This window comes from Fukomys damarensis, unplaced genomic scaffold, assembly GCF_012274545.1.
Source record: "Fukomys damarensis isolate Sample0158 unplaced genomic scaffold, DMR_v1.0_HiC HiC_scaffold_23, whole genome shotgun sequence".
In the NCBI taxonomy this organism is placed as follows: Eukaryota; Metazoa; Chordata; class Mammalia; order Rodentia; family Bathyergidae; genus Fukomys; species Fukomys damarensis.
Window position 1 is genome coordinate 1,986,138 of NW_022900935.1, and position 23,072 is coordinate 2,009,209.

The window sequence follows — 23,072 nt, forward strand, 5'->3', positions numbered from 1 at the left end:
TCCCCGGGCTCCAGAAACCTCCGAAACGACTGACTTTCGACAGGAAGAGCATTAGGAAGCTTGACAGAGGCACACGGGCTCCACGTGGGAGGTGCTCACTTCCCTTCATGGAGATTACATAAAAATAAAAGCAAGCCCACGAACCCACGGTAAGCAAACGCACACACAAGACACACTCAGTCTTAGATGGGCTGGAGAGGTCTGGGGCTTCAGCCTCCTCACGCAGGAGCCGCTGTCCCCAGCAAGGGGACGACGGCTTCTGAGACTCTGGGGTCTGGTCTGAAAGCTGGTCTGGCCCACCTGGCTGAGAAGATGCTGTTTCATCTCGACAGAGACTTGCAGGAAAGTCTGTGCCTTGGGCGTTTCCTGAATCTAGAGAGTTGGCATCGCTGAATCTGGTATCACTATCAGGGCAAAAGTGGCTTTGCATGCGGGGACCGTCCATCTCCAGGCCCTCTTTCCTACCAACCACTGTTCTCAGAGCCCGACGCGCCTGTCGCTCAGTAAGCACGCAGCAAATGTTTAACGGATGGTGCACAGAATAATCCAGAATGACACCATGTTCTCCCAAGAAGACACACTTACAACCTTTTCATGGGTTATACAATGGGTCTTTCTGAGCCTGCAAAGTGGAATTACAATTTACTTATTCTCCTGGCCCTAAAGGAACTTTGTTTTAGTTGAAGCTGACTCTTTTCGGGTGGAGCCAGGGGATGAACGAGGCTATGTCTGAATGGCAGGGTCTTTGGCAAATGAATTTTAACAGGGTGATCAATCAGCCGGAAGTGGGGCTGGGGCTGGAGGCCAGGCCAAGGTGCGTAAGTGTTGGGGCTGATATCTGGAAGGGGGACACAGTTTCCTTCTGCCCTGGGGAAGCTCTGGATCTGGCTGGTGATAAGAAGCCCCTGTTTAGCTGCCTGGAGAGATGGCATCAGGCACTGGAAGGAACAGCCTTGAGGCACGCGAGGAGGGAGGCCACGGGCGAGCGGAGATGGATAGAGCGCACCGGGCAGCTTTCCAGCTGAGCTCTCGCACACGCGTGCTGGTCTGGGGAGCCTTTGGGGCAGAAGCCAGCTCTGAGAACACTTGTTTCCAGGGAAGGCTCTAAACTAGATTATTGGACCCGCAGGGAGTGGGGAGGGTTAGCCCAGGGTGTCTACACCTTGGAGAGAAAGTCAGGTGGGTTGAGAGGCGGTGAGGAATGAACAGTTTCAGGTGGCGGTGAATTTGAATTTGAATGAGTGCAGCTCAGGTCTGCCTGGGGCACCAGGGTCCCTTTCCACGCTACCAACCTTGAACTTTAGGGTCTGGCTGTTGGCAGAGCCAGTGACCGGGGATCTCCTCCTCCTCCCCCCACACCACTCCAGTTTGGAGTAGAGACTAAGGATTCTTGGGGAATGGTTTGGATGCATGATTTTTTTGAGTTTTGTTTTGTTTGTCACGTCAGGGCTCTGCACACACCGGCCACACACCCAGCTATTTTTAGGAGGGACAGAGCTGAGCCTCACTGGGGTGACGCAGGTCCTGCCCAGGGAGGGTGAGGCCTGTGCACAGTTGCCCCAAATTCTATCTTACTCCGCACACGTCTCCCAGCAGGGCCGCTCAGTCCAGCTCAGGCAGGGGAAGGGCCCGGAGAACTCGAGGGCCGAGGAAGCACGGAGCGCACAGGTCAGGGCACCATGTGCCACCACTTGTAGGCGAAGGGCTTCCTGCGGACGTTGGTGCCACAGTGCACCTCCCCTAGGAACTTGTGGTAGGCAGAAATGTCGTCGATGAAGGTGCAGCAGAAGCCCAGGGGCTCCAGCAGGCTGCGCACGTGCGACTCCAGGCAGCACTCCTCCTCCACCTGGGGCCCGAAGGGCTTGGGAATGCCCAGGTCCTTGTCCAGCACGATCATGTTCACCTGCGGAGTGGGCAGTTGCTTCGTGAGCACCTACTGTGCGCCTGCCATGTTCTAAGCTCCCGGAGCCCTCACCACAGCCCTGTGGAAGGGGCACTGGGACAATTCTTTCTTTAGAGCTGGGGAAACTGAGGCACAGAGAGTGCGAAGCAATCACAAAAGGCAGGGCTGAGAGGAAAAGCAGGCGCCTGCCTCGGTACATATGTGTACACGTGCAGGAGCAGGCCTCTGTGTACTACATGCACCGGCACGCTATATGCACACGTGTGCACGACTACGCACACCCGGACGCATGCACTGTGTGTACACATTCAGATGTGCCTGTGCATATGTGTGTGTTGATAGGACCTCCTTCTATCTCTTTACCTTTTGCAAAACAGCTTCCTATTTGTTAAGGTGGAGAGTTCTCAGTACCCCAGGGAGGCGGCTGGGAAAAGAGCGTCACCCCAAGGAGGGCACAGCGGCCCTCAGAGAAGGCAGGTGCCTCAGGCGATGTCACCCAGCAGCTCGGCCTGGATGGGACCTGAGTTCCTGGCGGGGCAGGCTTGGCCAGGGCCCCTTCGGGCTCTGACTGCCTCCAGCTCGGAGTGGGCCAGGCTGGGATCCCCAGGGTCTCACCATGTTTGGGAAGAAGGCTATGGCCTGGCGGCCCTCGTGCATCTTGAACAGAGCTGGCAGGTCGATGATGTCCTGCTCCGTCACCCCCAGCTCCCTCTTGAGGGTGTCACGGTTCCAGTCTAGGCAGCGCTGGGTGGGAGCAGGCAAGGGTGTCAGGTAAGGGACACACAACCGTCACCTCGGCTGCAGTGTCCGCTCTCAGCGGGCCCCCACCTGGTCACCTCTTCCAGCGCCCCTGCTCAGGGCCTGGGGACAGTCGCAGCGGTGATGACAACCCAGAAACAACATCGGCAACTCCTCTCAAGGACTGGACCCCAAGGCCGCCCCAGGACACTGGTTATGGCTTTGCTGATGATCACGGAGGGTGATGTATAAAGGCACCTGGCTCTGTTCTGAGCAATGGACACAGGGACTTAGTTAAGCTTCAGCTCGTGGGGGGGATGCCAGCGTCACCCCCTTTTTAGAGATGGGAGACCGCAGAGAGTCACAGCGAGCTGCCTGGGGTCCTTCTGCCCAAAGCAGGGGCCACAACTTGACCTTAGATCTACCTGACCTCAGGAAGCAATCACTGAGGGTTGCTTGTAATAAACCCAAGTTTCAAACAGCCAGTGAGGTGATCGGTGACGTTTCCTGGCTCTCACATCGGTTTCCGGGCATTCACTCTGCCCCCTCGCCCCACAGTACAGCAGTTTGTCGGCCCAGTCAGTGCTCTGCTGCCTTTACCTCCTCTACCCACCGCTACTTCCCCTGTTACCTCTAATTGATTGAGTCAGGGGTGGGCAGTAACTCAGGATTAAACAAATCAGTGTATAGACCCCCAGGTACAGTAATTGGTTCAAGTTGGCTCAGACCAGAGTGAAATGCAAGCTCTTGTTCAAATATTGCAGAGCATAAAAAAGTTCTGTGTTTGTGCATGGTAAGCTGGGTGGATGTCAGCTCCTGGACAACCTGCAGCCATGAGGGCACCTGCAGAGATCTGCAAGTGCAGAAAAATGGAGCCGGAGCCCTGATCAGCCTGTACCTGAAATCCACACCTCTGCTGGACTTCCCACTTATATGAGTCAGTCGTGCCTTTTTGTTTAAACCAGTTTGAGTTGTTTTCTGCTTCTTAGTTTTTTTTTTTTGTACCTGCGATTGAGCTCAGGACCTTACGGTTACAAAGCAGGCACAGGGCCACTGAGCTAAATCCCCATCCCGCTTCATCTTCATTTTTATTCATTTATTTATTTTCTTACGCTTCTTAAGTTTTCAAATAAAGAGAGACTTAATTCAAATAAATACGGTTTCTATTTCTGGATATATAATCTTGAGACCTAAGAACTACGTGGGGTGAATGCATGGACAGAAGACTTCAGTATCTGTGACTCCTTAACACTCAGAGGTGGCGACTTGTGCCTATACAAGCACTTTCCCGCAAAGCGTGTCTGTGGCATGCGGCACGTTCTAAAGGAGGATGTCCTTCCCAGACTACACAGCTCTACGCTGGCAGAGCGCTCGGTGGTGCCCGGCCTTCCCAGGGCTTCCGGCCCTGCTAGAAGGGGCTTCGATGCCTCCTTGTGCCCACCCTCTAGCTCAGGACAACAGCAAGAAGGCTGCTCGCGGGCTTGACGAGGCCCTCCGGGTGCCGGCCCAGTGGATCGGGAGCGCCCAGGACAGGACGAGGCCCTCACCTGGAAGTAGTGGTTCTCCTTCACGAGGCTCTCATTGGACAGGATCTTGTTGATGGTGACCCTCTTGCTGCTCATGCCCCCCAGGCCTGTGGGGTCAGAGGACAGGATGGTCAGAATCAAGATGCCTGGGCCAGGGCTCCATCCGAGCTCACAGCGGGACATGCAGGAGGCCAAGGGGGTGACGCCGGCTGGAGGCCCGGGGGGGGGATCCCTGCGCCCTTTCTGGGGAGGGCTGTGTACACTCCTTCCTACGTGGGTCCTGCCACCTGGGCGGAGACAGGAGCTGCGGCTGCCTTTGCTCTCAGTCCAGGTGGCGCATGGGGGTGACATCACCAGCCACCTGGCTCTCCCACCTGGAACCTGCTTCCGAGAACAGGAGCTGACCAGGTGAGTGCGAGAGAAGCCGCCTCATCTGTCCTGTTGTGCAGACTCACCCCTAGCTCCGGCCCTGCCCTGGAGGCAGGCCTGTCTCCCCTCCGGTCCTCCTGACACCTTGGGGCTTTGGTCGATTTGTGACACCCTAAGGCTGGCTTAGGTGTGGCAGGTGCTCTTCTCGGGCTCTGTGTGGATGGACTCCTTGGTCCTCCCCGCATTTCTATGCTAGGCGGGGAAATTGAGGCACAGAGAGGTGGCATGACTTGTCCAGGGCCTCACAAGCAGCTCATGGCTGAGCTGCTCGCCCATCAGAGGCGGACAGCAGAGCCTTGCTCCTCACCCATATTTCTGCCTGGTCTAGGAGGTGCCTGCTGGACCCTGCACTTCCTAAGCTTGGCAGTGGCAAAGAGATCAGGGCTGGGCCGAGGATATAGCTCCGTGGCTGTGTCTTTGCTTAACGTGTGTGCAGGGAGCTGGGTGTGATCTCCGGTACTGGGGTGGCGGGGGGAGAAAAGAGAGAGATGGGGCTGTCAGACCCTTATCTGAGCTGTCCCCGCTCTGCTCACCCTCATTAGCACAAAGGTAATAATGGTTCTTATACCCTCTGGCTAGCTTTTAGGCTGTGTTTAGCATAGAAAGGAAGCTCCGAAGGTCAAGCCTCACGCCTGCCAGTCCACGAAGAACCTTTCCTTCAGGGCTAGGGTTATAGGCAGTGTACTAGTCTGGTCCTTTCTGTCCTCAGATCCCTCAGCAGCCAGGAACGCTGTCTTTGGACGTGAGGACAGAGACCTAAGTGCTGACCAGCCTTGGGGATGCAGACGTTTGGGTAGGAGATATAGTGGGAATGCCCACTGGAAAAGTGGCAAGAGTCAATTTAACCAAAAACTGTACTTGGCACCAGGCCTGCCTCGTGAGTGCAAGGTCCTGTGTTCGATTCCTGGTACAAAACAACACAAGAAAATAGGGCCGGGGATTTAGCTCAGTGGTTCTGCCGCCTGCCTCACAAGCACAAGGTCCTGAGATCGATTCCTGGTACTCCCCCAACAAAAAGCCAACTCGACTGTGTGACTGATATGGACAGAGGTGATGGCTATTCAACACCGCATGCGTATCTTGGTCCCTGTACTGCGTACTCACCTAAGTGAAAGAAGGGTGATGTCATTTCGTCACAGTAATAGCCACCAAAGCAGTAGGAATTGCCCGGCTTCTAACCTGGCTCTCGGTCTCTGATCACTTTCCTCTTTTTCCATCATTAATTTAAATGTAAGCCTCGGCCCAGCCGATCCCCGCCCAGTTAGGCAGATGTCTAAATTAAGTCGATCATTTTTCACTCTGGGACCGACGGTGATGATGCCTAACTGTCATCGTGGTTGCCAAAGCCTGCTTCCTTTCCTGGCCCTGATCTGTGCTCGCTCTGCTCTCCTCCCGTCTCCCTTTGTGAAACACGAGCTCCTGGGTGCAGACTGTGCACAGGTTTTGGAACCTGCAGCTCTCCCAGGGGCTGGCACACACGAGGTCCTGGGGAAACGCTGCGCAGTGGGTGACAGAAAGGAGGGGGCAGCCCCATGAGTCACTTGGCCTCAGCAAGGGGCAGAGAGGCCAGGGCCGCTCCCACGGGGTGGCCTTGCGGGCTCTGCGGGGAGGGGAGCGGGGCAGGCCCAGGGCCATGCGGCTGGCAGGGACCGGGGGTGCAGCCTGGGCTCCCTGCTGAGGCCCCTGCCCTCTCACCCTTGAACATGACGGCTTCCCCGTGGCCCTCCTTTTGCTTCTCTTGGAAGAGCTTGTAGCAGGCGGCGGTGCTGGCCATGAGCAGCCGGAATTCCTGTGGGAGGCAGTCAGGCAGCACGCTGTCAGCAGGGAGGGCAGCGGGGGAGTGGGAAGGGTCCCGGCCCTGTCTGTTTCTGAGGACTACGTCTCACCCTTCCACCATCTTGGCAATGCCAGGCGAGTCAGAGCTCAGAGTCAGAGGTGGCCTTGGACAGAGTGGAAGAGCTTCGCCGAGACGCCACGAGCCAGGCCATTTGCACAGGATTTTTAGGGTAGGGGGTGGCAGCCACTCCTTTTCAGAAAATAAAGCTGCGGACCCAACCCGTCTCTCGGGAGCTTTACAGCCAATATGGCAGCCACAGGGTCATGTGACAACCGAACACCTAACTATGGCTAGGCTGACTGGAGATGCGCGAGAGAGTAAAATGCTCACCGATTGTACAGACAGTGTGAACAAGGAATGAAAAACTGCTAATTTATACTCTTTATATCGAGTACACATTTATACGGTGATACTCTGGATTTACTGGGTTAAAATTTACCGGCGACAGCCACAGCATACAAACCAGCCTTGGCCTACTTCCTCCTTCCTCTGCGCCGCTGCCTCCGTCTAGAGCCTGCCTGTCCACTCTAGTCCCGGGGACAAGCTCACCTTTTTGCCTGGGATGGGGACGAAGGTCATGAACTCGTCCACGTGACCCACGGTCAGCCAGTCCGAGTAGAGCTCCACGGGTGCCTGTACCTGCTGCGCCGCCAGGAAGTCGCGTACCACCTTGGTCATCCGCCGCCCACCAGACCTTGGGCGAGGGTAGGGAGGGGGTGGCTCTTCACCGTGCCTGTCGCAGAGGGCCTGCAGCCTGGGCCAGCCCGGCATCAGCCTGCCCAGGCCTCAAGATCCGCCCTGGCCCATTACCAAACAGCCACAGTACCTTCTCATTGTAATCAGTTCATTTTAATCACCTCTCCAGGAAGCCTCCCTGACTGCCAGAGACCATGGGGCCTTCAATGTCCCCATTATCTTTAGGCTACAGCCCAAGTTCCTCATGGTGGCTGACAACCTTCCTGTGACCTGGGTCCTGCCTGGTCCTCCCACCTCGCCTTCCTCCCCTCTTCCTGGTTCTGTGAAGTCCAGTGTTCATCCTCGACACCCCTTTCCCAGCAAGAGCTCTGCAGGCTGGGGCTTTGTGCTCTGGTTACTGTTCTGTCAGCCTAGAACAGAGCCTGACACGGTCGGTCTTCAATAAGTATTTGTCTCTAAGAAACCTCCTGAACTCTGTTCTTGGGCCCCTGAACTCCCTGCTTGTCTTCCTGTTGCTCTATGTCCTTCTCTCTCCTTAGGGTCAATCTGTATAACCGCCACCTCCCCTGACTCCTTGAAGGCTAGGGTAGGGCTTGGCACTTGGCTGGTGCTCAAGAAATAGTTGCTGCGTGGAATGGACGAGTGACCATTGAGTGGAGGGAAAAGAGAAAGAGGATGGAAAAATGGTCACTGCCTGTGTCTTCCCAGAATGTGGAGCATCCCGTGTGGCTCAGAGGACTTGGCACCCAATGTCTGGATGACTGGATACATGCAGGTTCCTGGCAGCCCTTTTGTGCAATGAGAACCCAAATATACAACCTCTCCCTGGTGAATGCCTTGACCAAGGAAGAATCTTCCTTTTCATTGGTGGTGGATTAACTAGGCTGGGCCATTTCTTTTCATGTTTCTTTCACGTATGGGCAGCCTGAGGATTCACAGATGTGCTCCCACCCATATCTGTTGGTCTCCCTTCCCTAGTCTCTGCTATCTCTTCCCTGCTGTTTTAAAAGGTCCTTATACGTCCTCCCAGTTGAGGGAGGGACTTTGTTTCTTTGGGTATACATTAGACCTTAATTTATACTAAGATGTAAAGGCTAACTTGTTTTGTTTTTTTTCCCTCCCCAAGAGCATCTACATTATCAGAGAGTCACGACAAGAGGTGATTCTCCCAGCCGCTCATTCCATGCAAGAGCAGCCCAGGTGACCCCTAAGGAGGAACATTCCCGGCCCTCCCCCGCTGCCCCCGCTCCCTCCTGGCTTCTCTTACAGAGGGAAGCTGCTCCCGATGAGGATCCGGCCAAGGGGGTACGTCTTGCCGTTCACGGTCACCGGGGGGCTGACCTCCAGGTTCCCAAAGGAGTCAAGGCTGGTGACGGACTCAAAGAGGGGCTCCCGGGTCACGTAGCCGAAATCCGGGCCCTGGGCAGAGGCACACCTGCCATTAGTCCTGGTAGCCCCATGCAGCTGCCCGCCAGCGCCCACCCCTTCACCACCAGGGCCTGGTGCTGTGGGCCTCGTGGCCCGTGGTCGTGTCATTTCTGCCGGGGCCCAGGCACGGGGAGGAGAGCTTCTGAGCACGCCTGTGCAGGGGCTGTGATGCGTGTGAGTGCGTGTGTGAGTGCAGATCTCTGCGTGTGCCTCTTTTCCCAACAGAAGTCTGGAAGCGACCTGAGATCACTTCTCGTGCGTGCTCTCGATCCGCTTAGCTCTCAATCTCTCGGACCCTCAGTCTCCCTATCTGTAAAAGAGATGCTGCATTCCTGACCCGGGGCAGGGAGGTGGACTGCGTTATTCTTCTGGGGGATTTGGCTTCCTGGCTCATTTCCCTGTGACTTCTGCTTTCTCCCTGCCAAAGGATCAGGGTCACATGACTTGCTTTGGCCAGTTCGGGGCGGCTGCCTGGGAGCCGCTGTGTGTCTGCCTGCATTGCCTTCATCTTCCCGTGCTAGGAGGGTGGCGTTGCTCAGCCTAGGGCTGCAGCTCTAGACTGAGGCTCTAGAACGAGGAAGCCACGCATGAGCAAGCAGGTGCGTGGACAGCCAACCCGCCGTGAAGCAGACCTTTGCTGCTGTCAGCACTGAGATCTGGGGCTTGTCTGTCACCACAGCCTCCCTAGTGACAGCTGACCAATACCTGACGATAGTCTGCACCCCAGCCCATCCCCAACGACCACACGCGCCCACTGACCCTTGAATCCTTCTCAGCGTAAGGCTCCAAAAGGTGGAGTTGACACTCAAAATATAACCCCACTGATGTCCTAAATTTTAAGGTTCCTTTCATGATTTTTTTTTTTTTTCAAATTTAGGCATCTTGCTTTGGAAGCTCACACTGGGACTGTGATTGTATTACAAAAATCCCTGTTAGAGGGCTGGGGATTTAGCTCAGTGGTTCTGCTGCCTGCATTGTAAGTGTGAGCGCCCAAGTTTGGTATATATATATATTTTAAATCCCTGCTGGGCCTGCTGGTGCACGCCTGTAATCCTAGCACTTGGGAGGCTGAGGCAGGAGGATTGCTGTGAGTTTGAGACCATCCTGGGCTACATAATGAGTTCCAGGTCGGTCTCAACTACATATAGAGACCCTGTCTCAAAAAAAAAAAGTCAAAAAAAAAAAAAAAAAAAAAAATCCCTGTTAGAAAAACCTGGGAAGTGGAGGATGTGGCTAGTCCTGGACCGGCTGAGAGGCTCCGGACAGTGCGCCAGTGCACGGATGGCTGCAGCCTAGCGCTTTCTCGCCCAGGGGCCCAGCCGGCCCTGTGTGTGAGCTGGCCCAGGATGGCAGGAGGCCGGCAGCTGGGGCTTCACAGCATCACCCGGGCAGCAGGCAGGCAGCACAAAGCCAGGAACAATGTAAGCCTGGGCTCAGGAATGAGGCCAGCCTGGAACACTGCAGGCAGGTGGTGACCCAGGGAGGAGAGAGCCGGCCTGAGCGGGGCTCTCGCGTCTTCGGCAGCCCTGCAGGGGGCCGGTTTGACCCGATGCCCTGTGGTATCAGTGGAGGGGCAGGAAGCTCATGGGACCGCGTCCAGAGCTGTGCAGGGAGAACCACAGCACCAGCGACCAGCGGTCACTGTAGGGGCACCGTACTGATGTCTTCTTACACAGGCTTTGAATCTTCACTATGAGCCTATGACAACAATGCCATCTCTTTCCACTTTACAATGAGCACATTGAGGCTCATGGAGGTTAGGTTGCTTATTCAAGGTCTCGTTTCCACTGAGGGACTGCTGCTCAAGGCCGGGTCCCTCTGACATTCTAGAACTGGGCCTACACTCTCAGCTCCCCCAGCTCCGCAGGACGAGGCGACCATGTGAGTCAATGGTCTCAGAAAGCAGGGGCGGTCCCTGAGCGGCCCCTCATGTCTAGCAGGAAGTATGTCCTGAGTGTGACCTTGGGGAGGCCCAGCCCACCCCGGTCTCAGGATCAAGCTATGCCCAGGCCTCCTGAGCCCGTTGTGGGGGGCGAGGACAGAGGGGACTGGTTTCCGTTCTACTGTCACATGACATTGAGGGCACACAAGGGGGTGACAGTGGGGTCCCAGGAATTGGAGGAGACAGATGGCATTAAGGTTTTTTTGTGTGTGTGGTACTGGGGATTGAACTTGGGTCCTTGAGCTTGTGAGGCCAGAATCACTGAGCTAAATCCCCGGCTAGATGGCATTATGTGAAACACACGTGTGCTGAAAACCACAGCTTCAAGGCCTGGATGAACTTTAAAGTCAGAACGATGATATTTGACAATTGTATAACTATAGTTTTCCTCTGTTTTGTTTGTTTGTTTGTTTTTGTTTTTTGAGACAGGGTCTCACTAGGCAGTTGAGACTGACCTGGAACTCACTATGTAGCCCAGGCTGGTCTCGAACTCACAGTGATCCTACTGCCTCAGCCTCCCGAGTGCTGGGATTACAGGTGTGCGCCACCACGCCTGGCGATAATTTTCCTCTTTGAAACTTTTTTTTTGGTACTGGGGATCAAATTTAGGACCTTGCATTTGCAAGGCAGGGGGCGGAACCACTAAATCCCCAGCCCTCTTCGAAATTTATTTTGCTGCAAGTTGGAGGACCAGGCCTGCAGCAGGGGCCAGGCCTCTGGAGGTGGGACTGGCCCTGTCTCCCACAGTTTCCATTTCCCACCTGGAAACTGTTTTGGGAGCACAAATTATGAAAGCAGAAAAGGATCTCAGGGGCCTCTATTCCAGCTCACCTATCTCGCAGATTAGAAAATAGAGGCCCTGAGTAGCAGACTGGCTTATCAAGGGTGCTCCGGTCTCCTGACTGCTCCGCCCTATAAAATTCCCGTGTCACCTCCCTCGCTCCCACCACTGGGCCCTCTGTGTCTCACCAGGAGCTGTTTTATGGGGAAGTCCTTGAGGCTGCCATCTCTGGGAGAGTCCAGCACCACGGGGAAGCCTTTGTGGGGGGCCTCGATGTAGCCAAACTCAATTTCATCCTGCGGGGACACCAAGGACAGCCGTGAACCCAGGCCACTCCCCGTGAGCATCAGTCAGCTGGGAGGGAGGTGCACTCCAGAAGGAGCAGGGACTTTGAGCCTCCCAGTCCCCAGGTCCTCACCTGCAAATATGGTTGCAGATCTTCCCACAGATTGCCTGTGCACATCACAAGCATTTTTTTTTTTTTTTGTATCAGGGATCAAACTCAGGCCCTTGCGAGGCAGGCAGTGGCACCACTGAGTTAAATCCTTGGCCCTACAAGCATGTTTCTTAGCAGCACCAACCTCACTGTCCCCCACCCACCACCACCACTGGGACAGGGTCTAGGTATATAGTTCAGGCTGGCCTTGAACTCACAGCGATCCTCCTGCCTCAGCCTCCCAAGTGCTGGGATTACAGGCATGCGCCACCATGCCTGGCTTGACCTCTTGGCATCATGCTGAACATGTTTTCCTTCAAGTAACAACTTAAAGTGAAGTACATTCTGTACCAGCCTCATTCTTTTAAACTATTGCATAGACTCCACAGTGAGCTGTCACCCAGGGTGCTGGGGATGGGTGCTTCAGCGCTTTTCAGTCTTTAGCTATGACAAGAAGCCACACTGCAGTGACTTCCTTCCCCATCTCTGGGCGCTGGGCAGGAACAAGCTGACAGAAGCCTGCTCCTGGCCGTTGAGGGCCAGGTGTCTGGCCCAGCCCAGCCCTCTCGCTAGACTCCGGCAGTGTCCTTTGACCGAGCCCGCACCTGGATCCAGCGGTCTCCCCGGTTCATGTACTGGAAGCAGACCTTCAACTCGCAGTTGGTTTTCTCCACGAGGTTCTTCACCTCCTTCAGGAACAGGTAGTTGTCCTTCATGCTGGCAAGAGGGAAGAGGGGGACGCCAGGAGGAAGGGTGAGCGGGAACCGGGCTACCCTCGGGGCAGTGGGGACAGCAGCCAGCCTCTCTGAACTGAGTTGGGCGTGGAGGCCGCCTTAGGGTTCGGTCCTGTGTGTAAAGGCCGCTGGAGTCACGGACCAGCCGCACAGGCAATGTTGTGGAGGTCATGAGGAAATAAAACTAGGAAGGGAGCATCATCGTTACCCGCCCCAAAGCCTATATCGCTGACCTGCCAGATTTAAATACAGTGGATCCTTGAGTTACAACCAGCCTGAGGTACGGACAACTTGGGTTTTGATGGGAATTTTAGTTTTAAGACAAAAGTCTTGAGTTACGACCCGAATGCTGGCTGCTTGTGCTTCCAGATGGTCTCAGATACAGATTTAACCCTTGAAGAGTTCTGGAAAGAGCATTACAGCATCCTTTCCTGTGTGGGGTTCACTGAGGGATCCTGGGCCAGCGTCTCTCTAAGGCCACTGAGATCTGCCTGGGTACAGGAGAGGAACTTGGAGGGTGATGTAGAGGAGCCCGAGCCTTCAGTTGACCAATTTGAGTTAAAAGCAGCCTTCGGAGCCTGGGATTTAGCTCAGTGGTTCCACCGCCTGCCTCGCAAGCACACGATCCCAAGTTCAATCCCCGGTACAAAAAAAAAAAAAAAGCAGGCTTTGGGAATAAATTGAGTAAGTCAAGGGTCCACTGTGTGAGCTATGCCTGGTCTGAAGGCCAGGGAGAGGTCTGGGAACCTCCAGGCTTCCTCCTGGGGCTGCCCCTGTGGGCATTTCTTTCCCTCGCTTCTCATCTTGCTGTGGTTAAACTGGCACATAATAGTTACTCAATAAAAACTTGCTTGGGCCAGGGATTTAGCTCAGTGGTTCCGGTGCCTGCCTTGCAAGCGCAAGGACCCGAGTTTGATCCCCAGTACCAAACAAACAACAAAACAAAACAAAACTTGCTTCAGGAGTGAGCAAGATGAACTGACCAGCCGTTGCTCAGGGGTCCCCAGCTGCAATGCAGGGCCAGAGCGGGAAGGGTTACTTCTGGAGGGTACTCCCTGCCCCGGGCCAGACGGCACTTGGCCTGCTTCATGTCAAGTGACCCTGTGATGTGAGCATCTCAGAGAAACTGACGCACAGAGAGGCCAAGTGAGTAGTTCCAGGTCACCCAGCTGGTAAGTGACAGTGCCAGGAACCAAACTCAGGTCAGCCTGACCCAGAAGCCCGGCCCTCGGCCACTCTGCCATGCCGCCTCTGGGCCGCGGTCACCCCTTACCAGCACACAAACACTGACACGGGAGGCAGGATGTTGGGCGTCATGATCCACGGAGCGATGCGGAACGTCACAGTGTCCGTGAAGATGGGTGTCAGGGGGATCCCCTGGGACACATGGAAAACCCACGTCAGAGGGTGCCTTCCACTCCGCCTTCCAAGTGGGAGAACTCGTGAGCGTTACACACCGAGCACGCACTGATACCAGGCCCTGCGCCAAGTACTTTTCCATGAGTTAATTTATTTCTGCCTTCCAATAGCCTCAGGGGTGGATGATGCTATGATCTTCACTTCTTAGATGGGGAAATCAAGTCACAGGCCCAGTTAGTCATTATCCGGGGTTACATGGTTAGCGAGCAGCAGAGCCAGGCTTTAAACCTGGGGGCTCCAGTCCCGAGTCTGCCGTCCTAACCATTGTCTCATCGGAGTTCCTGTCCTGAAATCACTCCCACCTGCAGCTGTTTGGTCTTCTGTGTCACAGATGGGGAAACCAAGGCACAGTGCAATTAATTCATTTGCCCAGGGTCTCACGGTGGTGAATCTGAGATCGAGCCTGGGTCAGTGCGGGCCCAGAGCCTACCCTCATGCATCTCAGCTGGACTCAGCCTCTCCTGGACAGAGCCCCAAAGAGTCCCCGGGTAAAATGACAGGGCCCTCTGTGTCTGGTGGAGCAGTCAGCCCCTCCCCTGTTTTCTGAGTGAAACAGGGTGGCCCTGAGAGGTTGGAGCCTGGCACCAAGGTCCCTGATGAGGGGCTCTGGTCACAGGAAGCAGCCTCGGCTTCAGCCTCAGGACAGAGTGGAACTGCCAGGCTGCTGGCTGCAGGGCAGGGGTCAGAGCTCGTGTGACCCACAGCTGGGGCAGGAAGAACAGGGCGCAGAGGGGTGACACAGGGTGTCGACAGAGCTCGCAGTGTGGCCCAGTCAGAGCCTCCCGCTGACCTCTAGGACTCTGCCTCAGAACCAGGCACATCACTGCAGCGGGCAAGGCATAGGCTTGGGAGGCTCAGGAGTTCCTGGGAGCAGCTGTGGCAAGGAGGGTGGTCCTGGGGGACACCTCAGGACCACAGCCGACACGTGCAGGCCTGGGGCAATCTGGGTCTCCCAGCCTGGACCATGTGGTGCTTTGAGGGGTGCAGGACACGGTGTGGCCACCGAGAAGCGGTTCTCTGTAGACAGCCCCTGGTGGGGGAGGCCTGGGGTCCTCACCTCGTCCACGTACTCCAGCAGGCTGACGTGCACGGAGACCAGGCCCGAGAAGCCCTCGTCGGGGAAGCGGAGGCCTTCCACGAAGAACAGCAGCTCCGCGGAGCCCCCTGTGTACTTGACCACGTGGTAGAGCTTCTTCCGGCCCAGGATGTGGACGTAGCGCTCCCCGAAGAATGGGTCTGGGGGGCAGGGAAGGACCAACGTCAGTGCCCTGTGCCATCAGGAGGAGGTCGGAGAAGTCACTGACGGGTACAGGGCAGTGACCTGTCCTCGAGACATGGAGCAAAAGCACAAGCAGAAAATGCCACTGGGTTGGCTCTTGGCTTCCGGTTTCTTCATCCACAAGAAGAGCTGGCGCCTGTGAGTGCACACGCGAAAGGGCCACAGACGGTAATCATGTAACTAGTGCAGCACAGGAGGACATTATCGCTCCCGTGTCACAGCCGAGGAAACTGAGTCTCAGAAAGGAGAAAGAGCTCATCTGAGGTCATCCAACTGGGAAGTGGCTGAGCTGGGACTCAAGCTCACGTCTACTTCTGAATCCTGAACTCCCATCCGCCTTGTGTCAATAAACCGTACACGGACCCATGTGTACCCCAAATTCCCCTCGGTGTCATGAAAGCCCTGTTAGGGTGAAATGCTAAGAAAGAAGAGAAGAGGAAAAGGCAGCTTCTCCAAAGCTCCCGTGCCCCGCAGTCTCCAGCTTGTCACAGGGCTGTTCTGTTTGGAACAGTCTGATTTCCCCCCCGCCTCCAGGTCCTGCTTTGTGTCACTGTAAATAAGCAAACGCCTGGATCGCCTGGATCAGACCGGGGGCTGTTTGGAGTTGTGCAGCCTTTCTCAAGGCACGTGGCCAGTGTGAGGGCCGAGACAGCCCCGGTTTAGGGAGTGAAGGGACAGCCCCCAGGCCACTCCCTAGGGGAGAGGCCACTGGGGAATTGTCAGGTTGCTCGAGAGCACATGCTTTTGAGTGATTGCCCTGTCACCACCAGGGCAAGGGCCCCCGGGAGGCAGATGGTCAGCGTACAGCATGTAAGAGCAGTGCTCTCAGCGGGTGATAAGATGGAGCGGATGTGGGAGGCTTATGACAGAGATCTTGTTGGGGGCAGCGTGGGGGGCAGCAGAGTGGGGAGGGGAGAGGAGAAGGGTGGCAGCTCATCTGAGGAGAGGCAGCCTTTGAGACGCCCTGTGGGGTGCCAGGGGTGGTGCTGGGGTGTGAGGGAGGAGATATTTGCACCGACCCAGGCAGCTCCACAAGGAGTTTCCCTACGCCCTGCCGAGCTGGAAGGCAGAATCAGACTCAGCTCAGTGCTTTTAACAATGATAATGGTTAGTGACCAGCTGCTCAACAGTTAGAACGAATAACCAGAACATTCCTGGGATGAAGAAGGGGCCTGATCCACAGCCGTGAAATGAGAGGCCCGGGCCTGGGGGACGTGTACTCAACTGGACCTTCTCGATCCTGTTTACCTGTCTGGTGAATGCGGGACTATATATCTATGCCACAGGATCGCTACAAGCGACACAGTATCTGCAACCTTGGCAACCTCGGTCACTTAGAACTGCGAACAGATCTGCATGGCCTTTACTGCAGCACTGATGGCCTTTTCATCCAGCAGCTACTGAACAGAAGGCACAGAGGCGATGGTTCACTGTACCGCCCACAGCTGTGTCCAAGAAAGAAGACCGATAGATTCACACCCGGAATAGCTCAAGAGACGTTTGCACAGCCCAGCATAGAAGGCAAGGTCCTTCTTACCCACAAATGACGGTGTGTGCCCTTTGGCCCACTCTCTCCGGATGGCCGTGTGCACGGGGACTAAGATACTCTTCCCTGGCTCTTGGGCCTTCCACACCCATGGGTGGCTGCACTTGAACTAGCGAGCAGGCGAGAGACCTAGAAGCCAGCACTCTTTTTTTTTTTTGGCAGAATTGGCAGAAGCGAAGCTCCCCCAGCGCTCAGGGCAGCTGGGGGCTCTACTGGGGTCTGGAACTGAGGGGATGTGGACAGCAGGCGGGTCAGGTGGAGAACATGGTCTGTATCTGCTGCAGCTCTCTCCCCCACACGGGGCCCTGTGCTCTGAGATTCACAGCGTGTTTCTATCCTGGCCTCTTTTGGGCAGTTTGGGCCAGTGCCAGGGATATCAATCCCCTGGTGGGAACAGTACAGCCATTGTCCAAGGAGCCTCTGTCCCTTGTTCCCTGTCCCCAGCTTGGAGCAGAGCCGGCCGCCTCCGGTGTGGCCAGCTTTGTCTGTGGCAAAACAGTGTCCTCTGGAATTGTCCTTGTGCCTTGGGCTGGGCTTGAGGACCCCCTTGACCTCTCCGGAGCCCCGGGCGGTGGCCTCAGCAGTTGGTGTCACCTTTCCAGTCATTCTGGGGCAATTCCACCTCCCAAGGAGTTTCTGATGGTGTGACAACTGTCCAAGTTTGCCTGGGATCCAGGTGTTTCCCAGCACGAGGGACTTTCACTGCCAGGATCTCAAGGAAGTCCTGAGCAGATGGGGACAAGTTGGTCACCTGCACCGCCTTGTACGAAGAGCTAAGGGCCGGCTTTCAGGGCTCTGGGAAGAACCTGAGGCTGGAGTAGGTCACTGGGCCTTCTACAGGCACTGGAGACTTCTGTCCACCCCAGTCACCACAACTAGCATAACATTTCCCACAAAAGCAGTGACCTCCTGTCTTTGTGGGGTGTTCCACAGGCCCACACTGTCCTCACTCCGTCCCTCTCACCATCCGGGACAGCGGGGCCTCCTGTTATCCCCACATGACATCTCAGGAGGAGGCCCCAGGGCTGGGGGTGGGGAGGCAGTCTCTCGGGCCCCTCAAGCCCAACCCCCTTGTCCTTGGGGACGGCCGGACCATCGCCGGGACACAAATGACCAAATGACATTTGTGTAATACACATTCTCACCCCCAGGTGTATTCAGACTTCGACAAAAATCCACAAAATGCTTGCATGGAAGAAAAGGAAGCCAAGCTACAGATGAATTATTTGTCTCCATTTCTGCCTGAGTACGCGTCAGGGAGTCCATATTTGGGGGTCACTGTCCCAGTGGATGGCCCTCCTGAAGACATGAGGCCCCGCTCACAGGCTTGGTGAACATCCTCTAAGCCCTCGCAGTGGGAGTTTCTTTCCTTTTTTTGTTTTGCCCCTGAAGACCCATCTCGGGGGCAGGTGAGGGGCAGGGTTGTGAACGTGGGCCCAGGCCTGAGCCCACTCCATGAACACAAGCAGAAACCGCTTGAAAATTCCAGAAGGCACTGCTAGCAACAGGTCTCTGTGAATGTCAAGGCTGGGTCAAGGCCCAGGCCAAGCCCTGGCCTGCATCCCTCCCGCGCCATGGCAACTCTGGCCCGGATATAAACATCAACATCTCTGGCCCCCTGGGGCTGCGGAGCCAGCCTGACTCGGACATTCAAGCCTGTGTGAGGTCACTGCCTAAGGCCTGGAGTGGTTCAGAAGAGGGCTGGCGTGGAGAGCTGCTGCTTACTGGTGGCCTGGCCGAGTAAGTCCCCGAGGTGAGGGCGCCCCGGTGACTGCCTGGCTCTATCAGGACAATCCAGAGGTGGTGCTCGTGCCCAGACAGTGTTTCCCCACCTACCACAGACATGGGAGGTAGGATGTGGCAAAGCTGGCCGGGAGGGACGGGGATTTGGCTCAGGGGTTCTGCCATCGGCCTCGCAAGGGCCCGAGTTCGATCCCCAGGACCAAAAAGAGAAAGAAGAAAAAAAAGCTGGTTGGGAAATAAGCGGGACCTGTCCATGACAAGATCCCAGGGCCCCATATGTGGAATTTCTCTCAGGTTCCCACGAGATGTGCACAGCATGTAAGACACAGGCACGCGCTACTGTGACTCCTCAGATAGGGACTGGGATCACTGGAGCGCACTTTTATTTTTGCTTTCACCCTTTCCTCTCTCTGTTGGGCCCAAGTTCACTCTACAGAGCCAGTTCTTCCCTTGCCCTTCACCCCTCACTGTTCGAATAAACTTCTGGCACCATTTTTGGCTTTTCTCATCCAATTCTTTGTTGGAGGCAAGAAGGACCCGGATACTGTTCATTGGTGAGCCGTTTCTAAGGAACACCCTGACGACACCGTGACAAACTGCAGAGCTGTCTAACTGAGGAAAAGACACAAATCAGATCCTGAGAGTCCCTTGCTTAAAACCCTCCACTGCACTTAGCGTAAAATCCAAACCCCGCCGCGCGCTCTCCCTGGCCCCTGGCCCAGCTCCCTGAGCGTCTCTCCCACACCCTCCACTCTGGTCTTCCTGCTTTTCCAGAGCTCTAATGGGTCCCCACCTCCTGCTTCGTGGGCACTGTCCCCTCTGCTCGGAGCTCTTTTCCTTTGGCTTACGAGTGGCTGGTTCCTTCGAATCTCAGCTCTCTTTCACTTCCCACAACACACTACTCATTATGTCCCCACCGCTAAGCTGGCAGCGCCCTGAAGACCGGGTGCGGTTGGTGCTTTTACTGTAGGGATCCCAGCTGCAAGACCGGTGCTGGCACCAAGCTGCTCAAAGTGTGTTTATAGAAAGAATGGGACAGCGCAGGCAGCTTCCAGGGTGAGCCCCAGCACGGAGCACGTGCCCTACACAGGGGGACCCAGCACACCCTGTCACCATGAGGAGGAAGCAGGGCCATTCCTGGAGGGTGACGATAACATCTCTCTCTCTCCTTTCCCGCATCTCTTTGGAAAGTCAGAGATAACCAGACATGCCCCGAAGGCAGTCCCTGCCTGGGCTCCAGTCTCAGGAAGATGCCAGGACTCTGGCAAAGGGCACTGCAATCACACGGGGCGGGTGGCCTTTGCGGGCCGAGCAGGGCTCACTCACTGTCCACGTAGAACACGCCCACTTTGTCCGCGTCTGACATGGAGATGTAGAGAACCATCTCGTACCCCGCGGGCAGGCGGTCGGGTCCCTTGGTACGCAGGATCATCTGGGACATGTCTTTGAGGTCTGGGGACAGCGACACGGGAAGGTTAGCAGGAAGGGACTGCTGCAGGGACCGCTGCCTTTCATGTTGAAATCAGGAAAGGGACGGGGTAACACGTGTATTATGAGAACCACGGGGAAGCATAAAAAACCAAACAGCCAGGTGCAGAGGTGCCCAACTGCAACCCGAGCACTCTAGAGGCTGAGGCAGGAGGACTGCAAATTTGAGCCCAGCCTGGGCAATTCAGCAAGACTCCGTCTCAAAATAAAAAATAAAAAATGGGTGGGACCAGGACCTGTCATGTAATAGTACAAGATCCCAATGATAAATGTAACTGTACTGTATACTTAAAAAGTACCAAGAAGCTCAATGAGAAAAAGCAAAGAATATTGCTAGAAACTATAGAAGAGAAAGTGGGAAAAAATGGGCTGGTGCTGTAGCTCGGTGTAAAGGTCTTGTGTTCAGTTTCTAGTACTAAAAAAAGAAAAAAACAAACAAAGGAGAAGGAAAGACTGGTTGTCACCTTCAATACCAGAGATGACCCCTGCTAACCCTTTGAGAATTTACTTTTGAATCTCTTTCTGCTTGTGTAAGTTTGCTTGTTTTTGGTACCAGGAATCGAACTCGGGACCTCTTGTTTCTGAGGCAGGTAGTGGAACCACTGAGCTCAATCCCCAGCCCTGTTTGCTTTAAAATGTGGTTCCAGTTGCACTGTATTTACAGTTCTGTCTTCTGCTTTGAGCTCAAGTGGATATTTGAGTCTGCTGCCCCCAGGAGGCCCAAGTCCCCACCCACCGCACCCTGCCCCGGACAGGAGCGATGCTTCCCTCGCCCCTGATCCCCCGTGTGGCCCTGCAGGACCTTGCTTGCTGTAGACCTTCTCATCACTGCAGTCCTCCGTGGGCAGCCAGGGCGTGTCTCGGTCACAGTTCACCAGCAGGATGGCTCCCTGGCCCTCGGGGCCCCAGGTCCAGGACGCCTGCGGCGGCAGGGAGGGAGGTCAGTGCTCTCTTCCCTCTCCCAGCAGACCCCGAGGGACACTGCAGAGACAGCCCAGGGTGAAGTAAAGAGAAGTCACCACACAGCTGTGACCTGATGGGCATCAATCCCGAGAGAGGACCCCTGAGAGCTTCTGAGTCAGGTTCGAGTGGGGTGGCGAGACAGGAAGGCCAGAAAGGGCAGGCGACCTCACCTCTGAGCCAGGGAGGAGGCAGGAAGGAGGCCGAGGCAGAGGAACAAACAGATGGATATTCTGGGAGAGGCCCTAAGGTCCCCTAGGATGGTGGCCACCAATATTTTTGGCACGGCAGACCAGTTGCTTGGGAGACAACTTTCCATGGACTAGTATAGACTTCTTTGTGTTTCTTTTTTAAATGATTAGCATGTTTGTGATACGTAATAGTTACATTCGCCAGGATTACAAAATTGCACCCCTCCGCTCCACCCCAGATCATCGGGTTAGATTCTCATAAGGCGTTCAGAAGCTAGATGCTCCCATCCACATGCAACTCACAGAAGGGTTCGCGCTCCTATGAGAATCTGAGGCCACTGCTGACCTAACAGCAGGCAGGGCTCCGCCCCAGCGCAAGAGCTCAGCTGCTGTGCGGTGGGTGCCTACGGGTCCATGGCCCAGTGTCTGGAACCCCTGCTGTTTTCTTCTGTGTTTTCTCCACACACTAGGAGAATTGACTCCAGCTCATCCCATCATGTTGCTTCCTGCATAAGCCCTGACTCTCGATTCCTCACCGCAGCCTGCAAGGCCCTGTGGGACCGCCGGCCCCTCCATCTGCCTCCTCCACCTGGTCCCCAGTTCTTCCTTTTCCACCCACACGGGCCCCGTCTCTGTTTGCAGACGCCCCGCTCTTGGGCCTTTGCCCACACCGGCCCCTCCACCCGGACCACTGTTCTTTTTCTTTGGCCGATTCTACCCTCTTCCAGTCTCCGCACAACTGGGCCTTCTCCAGGAAGCCTTTCGGATGCCCAGACCACAGCAGTGTCCCTGGGTCCACACATGACACCGCACAAGGCTTTTAGGGAGCCTTAGGGTGACTGTGACGACACAGCCATCCATGCCACTCTCCCCTGAACATGGGGCTCCGCCTGGACTGTGGGCTCAAGGGCAGGTGCTGGGTTTCTCCTGTTCTCTGTGCAGCCCTGGGCATGATCTAGTCCTGGAATATCAAAGATGCTCAACAAGTATTTATGGGTTTCGAAAGAAAACGTGACCACTTCACAGGTCCAGGTATAGAGATTGCCAGTTCAGGTTCACAGGGGCTGGGTAACTTGGCCAGGATTGCTCAACCCTCTGGAGAGGCCGAAAGCCTCCTCCCAGGGGTTGCTGAGCCTCAGAGCCTCTGTGGAGCCCACTGCCACGTGGCTGGGCCGTGGAGACTGAGTGTGTAGGAGCCCAGCTATGCAGCCCGGAAGGAGGGGCTCCTCATGAGGCCCGAGGCCACTGCCCGACCTGGACAGAGTTGCTGCTCACTGGGATGTATTCATTTTATGTGTGTGTGTGGTGCCAGAGATAGAACCCCGGGCCTTACGCACACTAGGTACTACAGCTACTGAGCTCTACTGTCCGACTGTGCTTCACTTTTAAGAATACTTATCCGACTGGGGGTGTAGCTTAGTGGGAGAGTGCTTGCCTAGTAGTCATTAAGCCCTGGGTTTCATCCTAAGCACGGAAAAAACAACAAGAAAGCATTCAAGTCTTCATCACTAACCTAGGTGTCAGACTGTTTGTATAAGAACCACGCATATGCCTGTGATAAAATATAAATGACACAAAGGGCCAAAAACTAAAAAAAAAATTGTTAGAAGCAAGAGCCCAGATATACACATAAAAAAACCAACGGTGCTCAAAGACTGGGTTGGGGGAAAAGCACAAAACCGCGAGAGACGGGAAGCATCACACTAGCTGCATAAATTAAAAACATACACCCATCCCATGGCGTTCCCCAAGGACCGCAAGGACCGAAAGAGACACACTGACCATTCGGTGGGCCTTGGTGGGAGCCAGAGGGCGCGGAGGGTGCAAGGTGCAGAGGGCAGGTAGAGGGGCGAGGGCACGAACGGACTAAGATAGCGACAGGAGCAGGCCCGCAGGAACAGACGCAGGCGGACGGTGGGATGGAGGCGGCCCTCTGTTCCTTGGATTTAAAACTAAAAACTGGCACACATTGCAGCATGACCTCTGTGGCAGACGC

At 55.5% G+C, this 23,072-nt stretch overlaps 1 protein-coding gene across 1 annotated transcript in view; it reads right to left on the reverse strand.

The window, feature by feature from the left end:
* Positions 1-618: 618 nt before the first annotated feature.
* Positions 619-23,072, reverse strand: part of Padi2 (peptidyl arginine deiminase 2) — a 39,040-nt gene continuing 16,586 nt past the window's right edge. Inside the window, exons 5-16 of the mRNA XM_010614186.2 lie at positions 20,728-20,845; positions 19,764-19,889; positions 14,927-15,105; positions 13,724-13,827; positions 12,322-12,433; positions 11,469-11,576; positions 8,397-8,548; positions 6,983-7,127; positions 6,292-6,385; positions 4,189-4,274; positions 2,519-2,647; positions 619-1,903 (exon numbers count right to left, since the gene is read on the reverse strand). Coding sequence (XP_010612488.1) covers positions 1,670-1,903; positions 2,519-2,647; positions 4,189-4,274; positions 6,292-6,385; positions 6,983-7,127; positions 8,397-8,548; positions 11,469-11,576; positions 12,322-12,433; positions 13,724-13,827; positions 14,927-15,105; positions 19,764-19,889; positions 20,728-20,845 — 1,587 coding nt within the window. The 3' untranslated portion in view covers positions 619-1,669. The remainder of the gene's footprint in view (positions 1,904-2,518; positions 2,648-4,188; positions 4,275-6,291; positions 6,386-6,982; positions 7,128-8,396; positions 8,549-11,468; positions 11,577-12,321; positions 12,434-13,723; positions 13,828-14,926; positions 15,106-19,763; positions 19,890-20,727; positions 20,846-23,072) is intronic.